Source organism: Equus quagga, chromosome 11 (assembly GCF_021613505.1).
Source record: "Equus quagga isolate Etosha38 chromosome 11, UCLA_HA_Equagga_1.0, whole genome shotgun sequence".
In the NCBI taxonomy this organism is placed as follows: domain Eukaryota; kingdom Metazoa; phylum Chordata; class Mammalia; order Perissodactyla; family Equidae; genus Equus; species Equus quagga.
The window spans coordinates 101,843,657-101,861,419 of NC_060277.1; the positions used below are offsets into that span (position 1 = coordinate 101,843,657).

Sequence of the window (17,763 nt, forward strand, 5' to 3'; positions counted from 1 at the left end):
GTTGGCAAACTTTTTCTTAAACGGCCAGATGGTAAATACTTTAGACCAGATGGTCTCTGTTACAACTACTCAACTCTGCTGTTGTATCATGAAAGGCGCCAAAGAATACATAAGGTAGCAAGTGCCACTATGTTCCAATCAAACTTTATTAACAAAAGCAGGCAGCGCGTCAAGGCTCATGGGCCATGGTATGCTGGCCTCTGATATAAAAGGCCTATGAGCCTTCGCACAGCCTGTTCCCTCCGGAACACTATTCCTACCCTCGAGTCCCCTCACTTGAGTAATGCCTATTCATCCTTCAGACCCCAACATGGATACAATTTCCTTCAAGAAGCCTAGGTTGTCCTTCCCAGATGTGGGCTTGGTGTCCTTGCCATGTACAACTCTGGCAATTTATATTTCTCCATCACAGCACTGAGAAGCAGATTTGAGAGTTACCAATGTAAAGAAGGGATCTGAAACTATTAACCTCCTAATGATAAGATTTTAAAAATAAAAAGTAGGGAGAGACAAGCACTGCCTGCCTTTCTCGTACATTCAGGGACTAGGGAAGCAGCAGAAGGAAACTGAAACAGCAGAAGGGCTTTCATTGGACAAAGTGATACAAGTCAAAGAAAAGTGACTGCAGGGGACTGCAGTGGTTGGCACTGAAGGCCGTGGGGTCGAGAGTGAAGACAGGCAGGAACGCCTTCTTCCTTCAGCATCTCTACCTATCGACTGAGCTGCCTATTTCTCTTCCAGGACAACATTGTTTTAGTCATATTAATATTTCATCATCTACAAGGACAGGTACCCCCTTACTGATGTTCTTTTCAAAAGGCCATTCTCAGTCATTTAGTCTCCAAGATGAACTTCTGTGTTAATCAAATTTCAAAATTTAAATTTATACATCTGGGGACAATTAACTTCTATAGTATGCTACTATCTAAGGACAGCATTTTCTTTTCACACATTTCTTAATAGATATTTTTCTAAATATTTGTACTGCATAAACAAAACAAAACTATTGATTTTTGTCTATTTCTATATCTTGAATCTGGACACCTTACTGAACTCACTTTACTGCTGTTTTAATTTTCATGTATGGTATTAGAATACTATCAACCTTTTCTTTGCTTCCTTGAGAACAGGAAGTGGATCTCATTCTTCTCTATATTTGCTGCCTCATGCCTTTCACGCAGATGCTCTATAAATGTTTCCTGAGTAACTATGCCCCTTAGATTATTCCTACCCTGAGCACTGAAGTATTTCACAACAGCTTTAACCCTTGAGTCAACAAATCTTCACTGACCACATGTGTCAGATTCTGCCGCAGGCGCCAGGACTACAACAAACCCGACAGACTCGGTGGCTGCCCTCAGGGAGCTGACCGTCTGATGTCAATCACTGCTCCACATCTTCATTATAAGAGGTATTATTGTAGCCCTTTGTACCCTCTCTGTGCTTGGCACAATGCCTGTAGGCATCAATGTGTGCCTAGCGGAATCTTGCTATTTATTGCATAAATATCATTTTTTAAATATAATAGTTTGTAATGAAAAGATATCTTTGTCAAAAGTTGAATAAAAAGTTAAGGAAAGAATTATAATCAAATTTTAATTCATAAAAGATGTGGCTAACGGGTCAATAAAGAAAGAAAAGGGGCTGGCCCGGTGGCGCAGCAGTTAAGTGCGCATGTTCTGCTTTGGCGGCCCGGGGTTCGCCAGTTCGGATCCCGGGTGCGGACACTGCACCGCTTGGCAAGCCATGCTGTAGTAGGCGTCCCATGTATAAAGCAGAGGAAGACAGGCACGGATGTTAGCTCAGGGCCAGGCTTCCTCAGCAAAAAGAGGAGGATTGGTGGCAGATGTTAGCTCAGGGCTAATCTTCCTCAAAGAAAGAAAGAAAGAAAGAAAGAAAGAATAGAATAGAATTCTTTCTATTCCTTACCTTTTGGTGCTTCTGGAACTCCAATGGGGCAAATGATTTTCCTGATACAATATTCAGATCGAATGCCATAAGGACCAACATCTCGCCTCTTAATTATTTCTGTTGTTGTGATTTCAGTTTCAGATGTTTCTATGGTGATTTAATTCACACAGTATTAATAACCACCTAAGATATTCAGAGACTAAAAAGGTACAACATCTGGTATTTTAAAAAAGAGATACACATGGAATAAACTTTTGGCAACATTTGATTAACTAACGACTGCAGGATCATTGCTGACTGCAATAATACTGAGTTTCTTCCTCTCTGAAAATTTCTAACCTGGGCAAAACGCTGTTTGGGGGCAGCTTAGTTCCTGGTGGCAAAACTCAGTCAAAACAGTAAAAACCCTAGGAAAGAAGCAGCAAGCACAGGGTTCCAGATGTCCCAGTTTAAATGATTTATATTCTACCATAATCAGTCTTTTTTTAAAATTCAGACTGGTTCACACAAAAGTGACTCACCTTCTAATTGGAACCCCTCTTCCCGGCCCCCAGGATTTTATAGCATGCGCTGCCCAACTCTACCAAAGCTGTATTTTCAAAACACAAGCATTATATTTTAATAAAAAACAGATACGCTTAAAATTAAGTGAACTATCTAGTGACTTTTCTCTTTTAAACTGGAACTAGAAAATAAAGACCTCTCACCCGTCCGTGTAGTCCCTCCTCCCGGAGGGGCCTTGGCTGCCATGTCGTCCCATCTCAGACTCGCCCACAGAAGCCGTAACATGAGGCTCACCCCAGCTAAGGACTTCACGGTCTGAAGTCTATACCTGAAAGAAAAACCACATATGTGTATCTATACACACAAATAAACACTCTACTAAAGTGAAGGATTGTTTCTTGTCCTCATTATGACTTCAACATTTATAATACAGTTTTGTAAGCACTTTGGCTATTATATGTCCCTTAATAAAAGAACTTTTTGTTCCTAGGCATAACACGCATCTAAGAACTTACAAAGGGCCTGGAGTCACTTCAAATGCCCTATAAATTTGTAAAAAGAGTATGTTTCCTCGTAAGATTGATAAGGCAATAATTTATAAAGATTTTATAAATTTAGGCTAATTCCAAAACATGTGTTAGAAAAATTAAGAAGAATAAATATAGAGAAATAAATAATTGTGTTACTAAATGTGTTAAAAGAGTTTTGAAGAATAATAAAATCTTAACCGGTTGATTTTTGCTGAAACAAACTGAAAATGCTTGACTTTTGTCAAAAAGCAAAACAAAACCAAAAAGAGCTTGCATATCTGATAAGACCTTTTCAAACAGACAGAAAATTTTGTATCCAAATGGTGGTTCTGCAAAACATGAATACATGATGATGAATACTGCTAAGCCTAATGACACTTTAACAATATTAGGGTAGTTCTGAATCCTACAATACAATGAATAACAAAAAAAGACAATATTGTATTAGTTACTAAACAGGAGACAAAGGAATCTGCATTCAGGTTTTTTCTAAGCCTTGTATGTGAAGTTATTGAACATTTTAGATATTCTTTTAAAAATAATATTAAAAATACATTTCAAAACGACTTTATAACTGCAATGAATATCACATCCTAAAATGGAATTAGCCATAAAACATTTTAAAGCAGCCCTAGGCTGTCAATTCTCTATTAGTGCTCCTTGTTTAATTAAATATTTTGTTGATATTTCCACATACTTAAATGAATATACTGGTTGACTGCGGTGTAGAGAAAACCTATAAAACTAATTTCCTCCTCTAACAGAAGTAGAAGGTACACCTTAGACAATTTGTATTTGAAAGGCAACACTTTCTATTCTTAACGTTAAATTGGAGAAATGCATAATGTGAGAAAGGGAAAGCTCTAGCCAAAAAGTTGAGGCAACTTCTTCACTTCCCATCTCCACCTGTGATGCCACGATTTTCTTCGTTGTGCTATCGCCCTGTGAATCCTCTGACCTGGACAGAACAGTTCTTAAATTAGAGGGGAAATATTAACTAGTGCAGGCATGTCCCGAGAGGGGGAAAGTGTCTGTCACTTTCAGACCATGCCCTAAAAAATGCCTAGGGGACTTTGGACTCATGGGAGAAAGCAAATGAGTATTTATTCAGAAAGAGAACTTCTTTTCTCATTCTCTCTCTCCTTTCTCCAATCACGCTCTACTGTCAAACAACTTTAAAGCATCCCAATTTTACAATGGAAACACCACCAAGTGGGGAACACACCTCACAAGTTACCAGCTTGTTCATTTGTTTACTCATTCAAAAAGTACTTGAGCACCTTCTATGTGTTAGACTAAGTGAAAGGAGCTGGGGACATAGAGATGAATTATAATCTGTTCCTGCATCCTCAGGAGCTGTATCAGAGGAAAGCACGAGGGAGGGGCACTATCTGGCTCAGGGATGGGGACTAGAGCTTTGAGTCTCAAAGGATAAAGACGTGGGGATGGCTGACCAAAGGCAAAGGACCACATATGCTTAGGAGGAAAGTGTACAAGAGCACTCACTTCTTCCCGGGAACCACATCTGGTATGCTATGGCCAGAGGGAAGGGGTGTGGAGGTGCAGCAAGAGATGAAGCTGGCAACGAGAGAGGAAGCAGACCCAGAATGTGCTGCACCAAATGGAAGGATTAAAGAAGAACATTAAAGATGATCTATATTAAGGCTTCTGAAATTTATCCAGTGTTGGATGGGTTGTAAAGGGAAGTACTTCTCACAGTTGTGGTGTACAGGTGACAAACGCTTTTCCCCCTCCCAGCCCAGCAGTAGTTAACTCGTCCCCTTTAAATGCTTGCTCAGCTCAGTCAGAATATTCACAGGATAGATCTGCATTTTAGGAGGATCCTTCCCGCAGGCCCCCAGAGATAACTACTGGTTCTAAGTGATAATGGAACACAGAATCAGGGCCTGGGGAAAAGGGAGTAAGGAAATGGACAGTGTGGAGGGAAAAAGAGGTCCTAATGAGTCGATGAGACAAGTTTCACTTTTTCAATACTGCTCAGCCTGAACATTCAATTAATGAAATCAAACATGTACCTTTGGCATTCTTAGCTCCTACTCTAAGCATCAGACATATTTTATTCAAGTGTGAGTATAAAAATGCATTTCACATGCATCGTTTTTATAGCGATACATTTTTCAAAAATTCATTCTTAAAGTCAAGAATCATTGACATATTCACCCATGCCTCCGTTAGATAGAAGAGATCACGTTTCTCCCAACTTCAGCAAATTAAGATGTTAGCATATACTGGAAGGCAGTATCTTTTTAAAATGTCCAGGAAGGTAGTTCCTTCCATTAAAAATGAGAAATTAACTAAACAGATACAAATTGTGCCCACAGTGCATATTAAAACATAACAATACAAGGCTCCAGAAACCCAGCCGTGCAGAAAAGAGCCCTGGGCAACACTTGATCAGAAGTGGTTCAGAGAAAAGTGCTTCCCAGTTGAGCCTACCTTCCATTTCAGAACAGAAAAGAGCAGAAGGGTAGGCCTCCACAACTGCCAGGTCGGTTTTAATTAAAGTATTTGTACATAGTAACTTTTCCAGTGGGAAAGAAGTTACCTGCAGGACAGTCAAGGATACACTTTGGGACCGCTCTCAATGAAGAAAGCAGAAAAGTGCAGAGTAATCCTACAAATCCATGAACTGTAATGAAGAGTTCCTTGATTCCCTGCAGGATTCTGCAAATCCTTCATTGCAGGCCCTGCAGAGAAATTGTACTTTTCAGCTGTCTCTATTGAATGTGTAATGGAGTGATGATATTTTAACTCAAATCAAAAGATGCGTATAAAAAACTTGGTCAAACCAACTACGATTGGTTATATTAATAAGTTAATTCCTTCATAGTGAGTACTCATTTACACTCCGCTTTTGGTCTCTTGTAATACCAGCTAATTGTAACATAAAGGAAACAAAAAAGTGTGATTTTAACTTAAAGAAACTGGAACCATTAGAGAGCCACAGACACGAAGCCTACAGTGAAATGGAGTCCGCTCAGTCGCTGGCTGAAGCGATTCATTTCAGGACCCTAGCAAAGCCCCACTGCAACTGGAACTGTTCCTGATTTCTGGGCATGTCCCACAGGACTCTCACGTTTTCAATGTCTAAGTTCCATCCTTTACAATTGTAAGGGTGAAAGATAAAAGGACAAGGACACGAAAAAGGACAAAGCAAGGACAAATATGTGAAATGTGATATAGCAGATAAAGCACTGGATGGGGTTTAGGAAAACCAGGCACTATTCCTAACTGTCCCTCTGTGGCCAGAGGCAAACTGTTAAATATCTATAAACGAGAAGAATTTCTAAGATCCTTTCCTAATATAAAACTACACGATCTTACAACTGCCAACACTACTTATGACTCATTCCCAAAGCTTAATGCCCAGAAAATTTCAAATTAAGACTATTTCTGGGTTTAAAAAAATCCCTAAGGAATCTCAGAGACTACCTTTTCTCACATAAGTAACAGAGAACTCCCAAATAAATGTTTATCATGCAAATAAATTACATCAGGAAGATTTCCACATTATAATGAACCTTGTGTGACTTACAAGAATGTTCCCTATGTCTTATGTTTTTATGAATTACCTAGAAGAAATAAAATACATTCGAGAAAACTGATGATTCTCCAATTCTGTATCTCATTCCCAGAGCAAATACATCGCAATAACTTGGAAAGTTAGACCACAAAACCAACCATGTTTCACATATTTCTTTTGTCTGGTGAAAAGTAAAATTGAACTTCATTTTAAATTATTCCCTTACACTTTCAGTCTTTAAATATTTTTCCCTAAGTAAACTTTAGTACCTACCAGCTGGCCAAGTTCAAAACTTTCTGTATCTTATTTCCATCATGAACTTTGGCCATTAAATATATGCTTCCCTGTCTTACCTCTATTATCTCATTTCTAAAAAATGAGGTAGTCTTATTAGATAATTCTTTTAAAAGCTTCTCCCTTGCCCAAATACATCTTAAAATACATACCTCCATGTGATACCAAAGGTTGGTCTAGGAGACGGATATGGCCATATATCCAAGGCAGGCTTTGCATTGTAATTAAAATAAGGGACTTCTCGGATTCCTCCTTTTCGGGCCAACTTTTTTAAGTCATCATTAGGCAAAACAAATATGCTCTTCTTACTGCTCTTGGTAATAAACTTTCTATAGGATGGCAGAGCTGTACCTGAACGAGTCTTCTTGGGTCTTGAAAATTTCATGAGTTTCACTTTGTCTCTTGTGGAATATTCTTTGCTCACAGTCATAGATGTTACCAGAGTGCCTCCTGCAGTGGTCAGTGAGTCTGTCACTGTCGTGGTGACCACGGTTTTGCTCTGTTCCTTCACAGAGATGATGTCCACACTGCTCCCTGTGGAGGGCGTGGAAAGCTTTGTTACTGTTGTGGTGGTGGTTGTGACAGTGGATTTGGCACAATTTTCTGTAGCAGAGACCACAGTTTGCTTATCGCCTTTTGCTACCTTGATTACGGTTTTTGATTCTGTGGCCACAGTGGATGTCATGGTGGTGACTTCTGTGATGACCGTTTTTCTTTTAGATTCTCCATTGACATTTTCATCTTTGGCGGTGGGCAGACCATTTTCATCAATAAAATCATTACTGAGGTTAGAGTCCTCTCCAGAAGTAACAGGTGATGGAGTAACTTTCTTAACTTCCGAGGTTTCAATTTCCATGTCTTCTCCCTGGCCCATTGAAGCACTTTCTGGACGAGATGGTGGAGGAGTGGCAGCTTGTGCACTCTCAGACTCTGTGGTTGACGGCAGGGTCTCTAGGCCATCTCGGTAGTCACTTTCAGCGTCTGAAGATCTCAGTAAACATGATTTTGTTTCCAAGTTGTTTTTTTCATTAAAATCTTCCATGATGACATCACCATTCATGAATGGCTTCATAGCAGATTCCTTAACAGTCAAAGACTTAATATCATTTTCAGGAATTATTTTATTTATATTATTAACCTTTGGTTCAATGTCACCACTTACTACTTTACTCTCAGAGATTTCTTTCAAGCATTCACCTTTCAAATATACTTTAGGTTTATTATCTCTTCCATTTATTTGAAAGGTACTTGCTTTCTGTCCTTTCTTTTCAGACTCTCGATTTTCATTATTCTTTTTGTCGGTGATACTTTTTAGATTTATTTGAGCAACACATTTATTAACTGGTCTCTCCTCTAAGTTCTGTTCTTGACTTGGTTTTTTACCATTTGCTTCAGTTACCTTAGTCTGCAGCCTGTCATCATAGTTTCCAGTGGACTTCTCTGAAACAAAATCACGTTTCAATGGTTCCAAGCCTTCAACACCTTGTTCTTGAGTTATGAACTGTTCAGAAATACTTTCATTGCTATTCTGAACAACCATATCTTCTTCACTGCTGTCTTGAATAGACATAGTATCAGAACTATTTTCCAAAGTGCTATTATATTCAGAGTCACATCCCAGTTTTCCTTCAAAGTCCACTGCTTTTGACAGAGATGGGATATCTCTATCATCGGCACTTCTTGGTACTGATGGAAGTGAAGGGCTCCGGGAAGGAGAAACAATGGTGTCAATATCCTCCTGTAGAAGTGGTTTTTTGTTCTTATGGACCACAGTACCAATTTCATTTGCACTGGCTAGTCTAGAGTCATCAATGAGAAAATCACCTCCTTTTGTTTTAATCTTACTGGGTTCCTGGCTTTTACTGGCAGGTTCAGAGATACTCTCATCTATGTCATTTCCAATGGAATTTTGTTTCTGACAGTTTGTCTCTGGGCTCTGAATGGAGACGTCATCTAACATTTGATCTTTTGGATAAAGTTTGTTTGCTGTATGATCAGGATCACTGATTCCAAGAATTGAGGAATCACTTTGTGAACATCCCTGAATCAAGTCTTCAGATTTATCATTACTTGCATTAGGGCTTTCTTCTTGTCTAAGCAAGTCACTCGGACACCCTTCTTTTGCTTTTGTTGTTATTGATGCCTCAGAGAGACTTTTCGAAGAATTTGTAGAGGTCTTTCCTGTACCCTTAATTCCACCCTCCAACTTCATTTTCTCAAGGCGCTGTTTTTCTTCCAGTGTAAACTGTTTAATTCTCCTTTCAAGAAGTCCATCTAGTTTGGATGATTTAGTTTTCTTTTTATAACTAGTCCTTAGATGAAAACCCTCACTGACATTGACCACATCTACTTGAGAACTTTCCTGATAATTTATATGTGACTCTGTTTTCACATCATCTATTTCCATTGGTTCTTCCTTAAAGGATTTATCATTTTCAGAATCTATAACTTCTTTTACATCTGTGAAACAAAGACATTTATATAAGTGTAATTTTTAGTCTGAAATGTGGAATTCATATTTTTATTTTAAAAACTACCAGCTTTTATTTTCACTCAAGAGCTTAAATATAAATATCTATTACTTCAAAGTTTCTGATATATGATTAAAATAGGTCAATGGATAGGGCTGAACTTTATAAAACATTAAAAAACAGATATATTTCAAATATTTAGATATTCTGATCCTTAGTATCCAAAAATGGAATGCCATAATAAAAAATTACTTAGTATGCTATAGCTATTGCATACACCAATACAGTATACCTTCATGTTAAGATTTTGTACAGAGTATTTTATAGTTATATCTTAAGGCTCATGAATTATCCAGCTTATCTAGTTTTTTTTTTTTTAAAGATTTTATTTTTTTCCTTTTTCTCCCCAAAGCCCCCCGGTACATAGTTGTGTATTCTTCGTTGTGGGTCCTTCTAGTTGTGGCATGTGGGACGCTGCCTCAGTGTGGTCTGATGAGCAGTGCCATGTCCGCGCCCAGGATTCGAACCAATGAAACACTGGGCCGCCTGCAGCGGAGCGCGCAAACTTAACCACTCGGCCACGGGGCCAGCCCCTTATCTAGTTTTTAAAAATCAACTTTTCACAAAAGACAATAAGTTCCTCAAAAGGTTGAAAGTAGAGTTATCTCATGACCTAGAAATTCCACTCCCAGGTATTTACTCAAGAGAAAAGAAAACATACGTCCACACAAGAACTCGTACAGAAATGTTTATATCAGCATTATTCATAATACCAAAAGTAGAAACAACCCAAATGGCCATCAACTGATGAACGGATAAACAAAACGTGGCACATCCATACAACAGAATATTACCAAAAATAAAAAGGAATGAAAGAATACTGATACATGCTACAACATGAACGAACTCTGAAAACATGCTAAGTAAAAGAAGCCAGTCACAGAGGACCAAATGTTACATGATTCCATTTATATGGAATGTCCAAAATAAGCAAATCCATAGAGACAGAAAATAGACTGGCAGGCCGGGGAGATTTAGGGAGGACTGGGAACTGACTGCTAATGAGAATGAGGTTTCTTTTTGGGGGATGAAAATGTCCTAAAATTGACTGTGGGATGACTGAACAACTCTTGTGAAATACTAAACACCACTGAAGTATGTACTTTAAATAGGTGAATCACACAGCACATGAATTATGTTTCAATAAAGTTGTTCCAAAAAAAGATAATGCAGTACCTTTCCTGCCGTGTGAACTAGATCCAGTGCATTCTCACCACCCCCAGCTGCTCTCCACACTGGACTCTCCTTACCTTGGTCCTTCTCAGTAATCTTTGAAATGTCCATTTCACTTTGGTCTGCTCCTTTTGCAGCATCTGAATCTTTTACCTCTCCTTTCTCAGAATCAGGCTCTGTTTTTATTTTTTTTGGACTTCGTGGACTTTTTCTTCTATCTGCTTCATCCATATTTTCACCCACATTATTTTTGGCTAAAAAGAACCAAGTATACAGTAATTACAGGTATTTCAATTATTAGCAATTTACTTTAATATATCTAGTTTAGTGGAAATTATCAAGTATTTCCCAGCAATTTATACTGCATTATTTCTTACTTAAAAACAAAACAAGAGTTGAAGATACTATATACTTTCTTATATGCTCTGCTAACCTAAAGCATAAAAGGAAGGACTGCATCTTAGATGTGCTTCAGAAGCCTTCACATGAGACTATTTCAGCTTGTTCAGTGACTCCAGAAAGCCTGCATCAGTGGCTTCTAACATACTTCATGTCAAAGAACCGTATCAGAATTGGACAAATGCTATGATCTCCTACCCAGAAAAAAAATACATACACAAACTTTTGTAATCAATTTCAATGCAGTCTTGGATAGCCTTGAAGTTTATCCATGAACTCCAGGTGAAGAATGCTTAAGTCTGTATCACTGAGTAAAAGAGGCAAGAGAAATAACCAAATGCAATGTGTGGTTTTGTTTGGACCCGACTGCCAACAGTAAAACAGCATCTCTGAGACAACTGGGGCAATTAGAATATGAACTGAGAATCAGAGAATTAATATGTTAAATATTAACTCGTTGAATGTGATAATGGCATGATGGCTATGGACAAAAATGTCCAGTTCAGTTAGAGATATACACTGAACTACTTTTGATAAATAATATGATTTTTGGAATTTGCTTTAAATGCAGGGAGAAAACTCCATAAAAAAAGTGGGCAGTGACAACTGAAAGAAGAGTGTCAGAATCTGCCAACTCTTGAAGATGAATGATGGTTACATGGGAGTTCATTATTCTCCTCTCTCTTACTTTTGTGTAGTTTCAAATTTTCCATAAGAAAAAAAATCAAACCCACAAAACAGAACTATTCTCTAGATCAACATTCTTGGGCCTTAGAGGTATTTTCTACCTTTTTCTTCTTGACTTGAACCCAAATATGCCAATGACCTAGCAAGGTGTACCTATTTTTTATTTAAATGAATGACTCCTCCCAGAAAGGTTTGGCTGAGGGAAAGGAAAAGAGCGCAAAAAATACACTTAGTACTTGGCAAGTCAACAGGATACTGGTGAGAGAAGAATCATAAAAAAGGATGATGGGATCTGTCTGGACCTCACAGGTAACAAAGGATAAAAAACTAAACTGATACTCTCCTTATTCAATGCGTCTTTAGTTATTTCAGAACAACTGGGCAACATCTTTCCAATGGTTCCAAGTAGCTCACAAAGAGCTTTCCATGACAGTGGCACCCCATCTATAAGCTATAAGAAGCCTGATACTTAAAGCAGACAACTATAAAATGTTTGGGGTTTTTTCCTATTAAAAGTCTTCTGACATAAAGAATATTAATACATATCCTTTATCAAAGCTTATAAATTAATGTGGAAAACGCATACAGTCTGAGTTAGCAGAGAGGTTAGAGAAAAGGGACACAGTCAGTGGCTAAACAAGCCCAACACTCTGGTCTTCTGATGCTATGTCAAGAGTTCCCGAGCTGCATTTCTCTCTGTTTTTCAACACACTTGTGCCTCTGTCATATGATCAGATTAAATTAGCTGTTATTATAGGGACTAGTAATTCTGAGATTATAAATAGTATAAAAATATACTGTTGCCTTCACTGTAATTCCCACTCTGTAGTTAAGTTAAGCTAACAATGCGCATTGCTGCTTTCTTCCCTGCTACCACCTGGGAGGAGAGGCTCAAAAGATGCTAGAAGATCAACTCAGTACCCGACTAGATAAAGGCCCAGCATCTGGACAGTGAAACACCCTACGCTAAAGAAAAGAGATACAAAATAAATTTGCACAAGCCTAAGTATTTTGCATATTGATAATCTGGGTTTTATTACACAGGTGAAACCACATCAGACAGAATTAAACAAAAGTTCTCTATAATTCTAAGTGCTATATGGGTAACTGGAGCAACAAAATGGTAATAAAAAAATTGTAACCATCTTTTGGAATTTATTACAATGGACAATTAGCTTGAATATCATCAGATAATAATAGAACGGAATATTGACTATTTCTATTTAGCAAATAGAAGGATTTATTGAGCATCTACTATGTGCAAGACGCTCCTAGTTCCTATAAAATAAATTCTAGTGAGCCTTATAAAACACATATTTGTTCGTTAAGAGGTAATCAAAAGATAAATTTCCCAAATTAAGAGTTTCAAAAATCTACCAGTCTGGGTTTCACCAGAACCATTCACCAGCAAGCCAAATCCGTTAGCTCACTATGTATACAGTACTTATTTGGGACTATAGCATAGGCTTCACAGGAAAGGACACATCACATCATAAATCAGCAAATTATATTGCATAGTGAACAGAACTACTTTTGAAAATTGCTTAGATAACAAAGGAAAGATGGCACAGTAGAGTGCAAAAGGGCAATGGAAGCCAGAAGACACGGGTTTCAGCTAGGATTCTACCACTCCATCTGTGTGAACTTCAGTATGTTGCTTAACATCTTCTTGAAATATTTTGCTCGTGTAACATGAGTTTCAAAATATGTGGTCTCTTAAAACAGCAGTTCACCTCTAGAGTTCTGTGATTCTAAATACCAAAGTCATTATCCAGGAGCATAAATTGGGTTAATACCTCATTTATGTGATAGTGTTACAGAAGCCTCTAACACTTGTTTCTGGTTTTGTGTGCTACAAGGCTGAGGTCATCAGACATGTGAGTTCTCAAGAAGTCAAGCAGTACTGAATTTAAGATTTCAAAAGAAAAATTAGGTGGCTGAGGCCTTTTTTTTAAAAAAACAAGTTCTATTCTCTCATCTTTCTTTAACTGAAATCCTAGACATCAAAATCCTGTGAATAAAGGTAACTTAAAAATTTTTAAAGTGTATATAATTAATAAACTACATTAGTAATTTTGCATGTTCTACAAATTTCAGAAAAACACTTTTATCCAAAATATGGTTAATATACTACAAATTCATAAGAAATAATACAAATCAGAAAGAATTATGCAGGAAAAATAACTTCAATTACTTACTTCCTTCTAATGACTTTCTGTAATTCACATTAGTATTGCCTGGCAATTTAGGAACAAACCTATAAACATGAGTTTTACTAATCCAGCTCCAACCACCATATCCTGTTACTCTGTATTCCTCTCCTTTTTGTTTCCAAACCTGGTGTAAATGAAAACATTCTGATTAAATAAGAAGAGAATGCTTATAAAGCATACGTGGATTTAGACATTTTTACCAAAAGAGATCAACAGTCAGGCAAATTAATTAAATTTATCAATTTTATTTTCACTGAGACTCAAAGACTTACCAAAAAAACTCAATACTTCTTTCTAATATGAAAAATCTAACACAGTTTTCCAACAACTTCAACAAATAGGTCTAATGACTCACCCATATTCTAAGATAAACCCACGCTTACAAAACTGGTAGTTTGGTCCAACCAGACTAATTAAAAGATTGTGTCAATAGCAAAACAAAATGATTAAATATTCAAAGTTGCAGAACAGAAGTCTCAGAAATGGCTAACACTATTTTAAATGATTATAATAAAAATTACCTGATGTTTAACTGGAAATGTATATTTTACCCATGTAGCCTGTTGCATTGTTTCTTCCTCTTCCTGTTTTTTCTCTTTTTTTTTGACTTTCTCTTTTTCTTCTCTTTCAATTGATGTCATCCTGTGTAACCTAAGAATATATGGATAGAAAGACAGAATTACATTTATCTTTGAAAAATAAAAAAGATAAAAGTATAGCACTGAAAATAAGGAAGATAAAAACAAAGAATGGTTAGCATTTATAATCCCACAACCTAGACAACCCCAACTCATAAAAATAAGTAGATGTATAATTCTATAATAGGAAAAATCAAACAGTACAAAAAGGCAAAAACCAAAACATGCTACCCTTCCCATATGCCTCCCCACAAGACATACACTCACTTATGCCTTATTCCTGAAACATTCCATGCATACACCAACATTATCTTTACACAAAAGGGATATTAGATGGCAAACACGACAGTTTTTAATCAATGAATAATTACACTAGGAGATCTTTCCATACCACAAGACACAGACCTTTTTAAAGAATTAAATAATAAACCACTGCATGGACATAAGTATAAGTTACTGAACCACTTCCCTATTAAAGAGAATACTTTATTTCCTTCCCCAAAAAAGACCAACAAATCCAAAAACTTTTATTTGATCAATCCGTATTTCTGATTCTTTCTATCTAGCACTGGGGATTTTAAAGGCTTCACAGGGTTCACTAACAGGATTCAGGCTTCCTACACCCTCAGAGAATGGGACCACATGCTTCCTGCTTTGGGGTGAGGGGAAGGGCTGGGAAGGGAGGACCATATTGGTTAGGCATCAAGCTCAGGCATGAGGCACAAGCCACACTCTTTTTCCAGGCAGGAGAACAGTTATGACTGCACTCGGCAGTAAGGAGATGGGCAGGCCTGTGGTGAGGCTCTACATTAAGGTGATTACACTACATGTTTGTAAATGGGAGTACTTCCCATCAACCGTCACACTAACCAAAACCTACGAAGGGAGAAGCCCCTGTCTCTAACAGCTCTAGTGGTAGAAGAAACGCTTTTTGTCACACCCTACCCAGATGTAGCCAATTTCGCAAGCATGGCTATATGGAATAAATAAAGAGATCTTTTCTCAATTTGGGGTAAGGGGAGGTGCTAGAAAGAAGTGAGAGAGAATTTAATTCTTTTTATTTCCATCCCTCTACCAAAAACTCCCTTATCTATTAACCTATCTCCATTTTCAAGAAAGCTTTGTGTCCCTGTGACTAGAGGACCCTAGAATCTAGCCTCCCCCAGGCAAAGGGTTCATGCCTATTCACTGCACACAATGAGTATAGCAAACATTCTTCATTCTCTCACAACTGACAGCAGGAGCGGAAACGGAGTGCATTCTCATCCAGGACAAGCTTACTGACTCAAATATCATCGACCTGCCACTACTCTTGGAACCACAGTGTGGGGCACGCTCTGGAGGCACGGCATGGTGGATAACCTGACCACCTGAGCCCAGCAGAGTGAGGAGGGAGTGACTGAGCCAGGACCAAGCAATATTTCTCAACAGAGTTTTTGTGGGCTTAGCTTTAAACACCTCTGAGAGGCCAGGTCCAGCACAGCAACTGAGCCATCTTCACTGACAGTGGCCAGGAACGAAGCGCTGTGTGGGGAGAACACCAGTGCAGTGACACTCTGGGAGCTCACAGCTGGGCACTCAGCTTGTGCTCTTGGTGTTCACCCCGGAAACAGGTCCATTTTCATCACCAAATACAAAGGCTTCACACTTTGCTGAGGATGCCAGGCCAGTGAGCTTGTATTGTAGCTAATCTGTGACGTTAGCTGTCTCAGAGTAAATTCTATTGTTTTCACTGCCACCAAGACAATCCTTACGGGGAAAGACAGCAACAAAGGTGAGCTCCAAAAGAATTCAATTCCATTTGTTAGAGCAGAAATCCTGGCTACTTCTGGCAGCCCAGAGGCCCCAGGAAGGAAGGTCCATCAGGCCAGTACTGTGCAGCCTCTAGCTGCTACGCCATACTGGTGGGCGCACTGGGTGGCAGGTGTTCCTTCCACATCTCCACAGTTCAGCTGAGAGCTGGACAAGGAGGAAGAACTAAGCTTCAGCTCCACTCCTCATCTCCACAGGGTGCCCAGGGTTTTGTTGTGTTTGTTTTGCTATTATAAATAAAACTACGATAAACAATGTTTTATGTCTTTCTCAGTAAACTTGAGGAGCATCTTCCTATGTTCCCGAGTGGTGCGATGGCCGAGTCTAAAGGTATTCAAAATGCTGACAGCGCCAAATTGCTCTTCAGAACTGTACACTTCACACGCCAATTATAAACCCATAATTATAAAGCCACTCTCCTTTCCCATACCTTCACTCATGTTAGTATCAAACTTCTACATTAGCCCAATTGACATATAAGAAATACTATCCCATGGTGTTCATTTACATTTCTTTATTATGAGAGAAGTAACCATTTTTTTTATGTCTACTGGCCTTTCATATTTATTTTTCTGCAAAATGACTGTTCAAATCCTTTGTCTTGTCTGTACTGGACTATTAGTCCTTTTCATCTATAAAAGATCTTTGCCAATTACGGAAATTTTCCATTGTGGTGCAAATATTTTTCCTCAGAGTGTCATCTGTCTTTTGAGTTTGATTATAATATTATTTTTCCACTCAGAATTTTAAATACATATATCCACTCTTTTCCTTTATGGCATCTGGGTTTTATATCTGTTTAAAAAGAAAGTATCACAACAAAAACAAATTAATCCATGCTTTCTTAAGTTTTTTTGTTACTTTAAGAGTATGGTTTTAAAAAAAAATCTTCATTTATCTGAAAGTTTCTGCTGAAGCAAGGATCTAGGTGATATTCTCCCCAAATATGCCCTCTTTCCTTCTCAGACATGCAATGCTATCACAGCTAGATTCCCACATGTTTAGGTCTGTTTCTGGATTATCTGTTTGATTCCACTGCTCTACTTCTGCAGTACAAATTATTTTGATTACTGTAGCTTCAAAAGACGTTCTAAGACCTATTTGCTTTTTTTCTGATCCCTACCTCCCTTTTCTTGTGCATTCATTTTTCTAGATGAAATATTAGTATCATTTTGGCCAAGCCTCCCTGACCCTCAAGGAGGGAAACCCTATTCACAATGCAAAAGAATACTAATTTTGATAGATTAAATTAATATACATTAATATAATGCATGGCATGTTTAGAAAAGGAAATATACGTTATCTATGCATATGATATACCTTTTCATTTACTCAAAGTATCCTTTATATCTTTAAGTAAAGTTTTAATGATTTCTTTGGATGATCCTGAATGTTTCCTGTTAAATTTATTCCTAGTTGTCTGAGGGTCTTTTTTGTTGTTGCTAGGGTCTTTTCTTTCATTATAATTTTTAAAAATATGTAAAATGTAACCAGGTTAAGAAACAGAACTTTATCAATAATGAATAC

The 17,763-nt window shown here is 37.9% G+C and overlaps 1 protein-coding gene across 1 annotated transcript in view; it reads right to left on the reverse strand.

The window, feature by feature from the left end:
• The window catches only part of BPTF (bromodomain PHD finger transcription factor), a 141,903-nt gene that overhangs the window by 41,132 nt on the left and 83,008 nt on the right, over window positions 1-17,763 (reverse strand). The window contains 6 exon segments of the mRNA XM_046677260.1: window positions 1,930-2,058; window positions 2,619-2,743; window positions 6,936-9,243; window positions 10,565-10,741; window positions 13,772-13,910; window positions 14,308-14,437. Coding sequence (XP_046533216.1) covers window positions 1,930-2,058; window positions 2,619-2,743; window positions 6,936-9,243; window positions 10,565-10,741; window positions 13,772-13,910; window positions 14,308-14,437 — 3,008 coding nt within the window.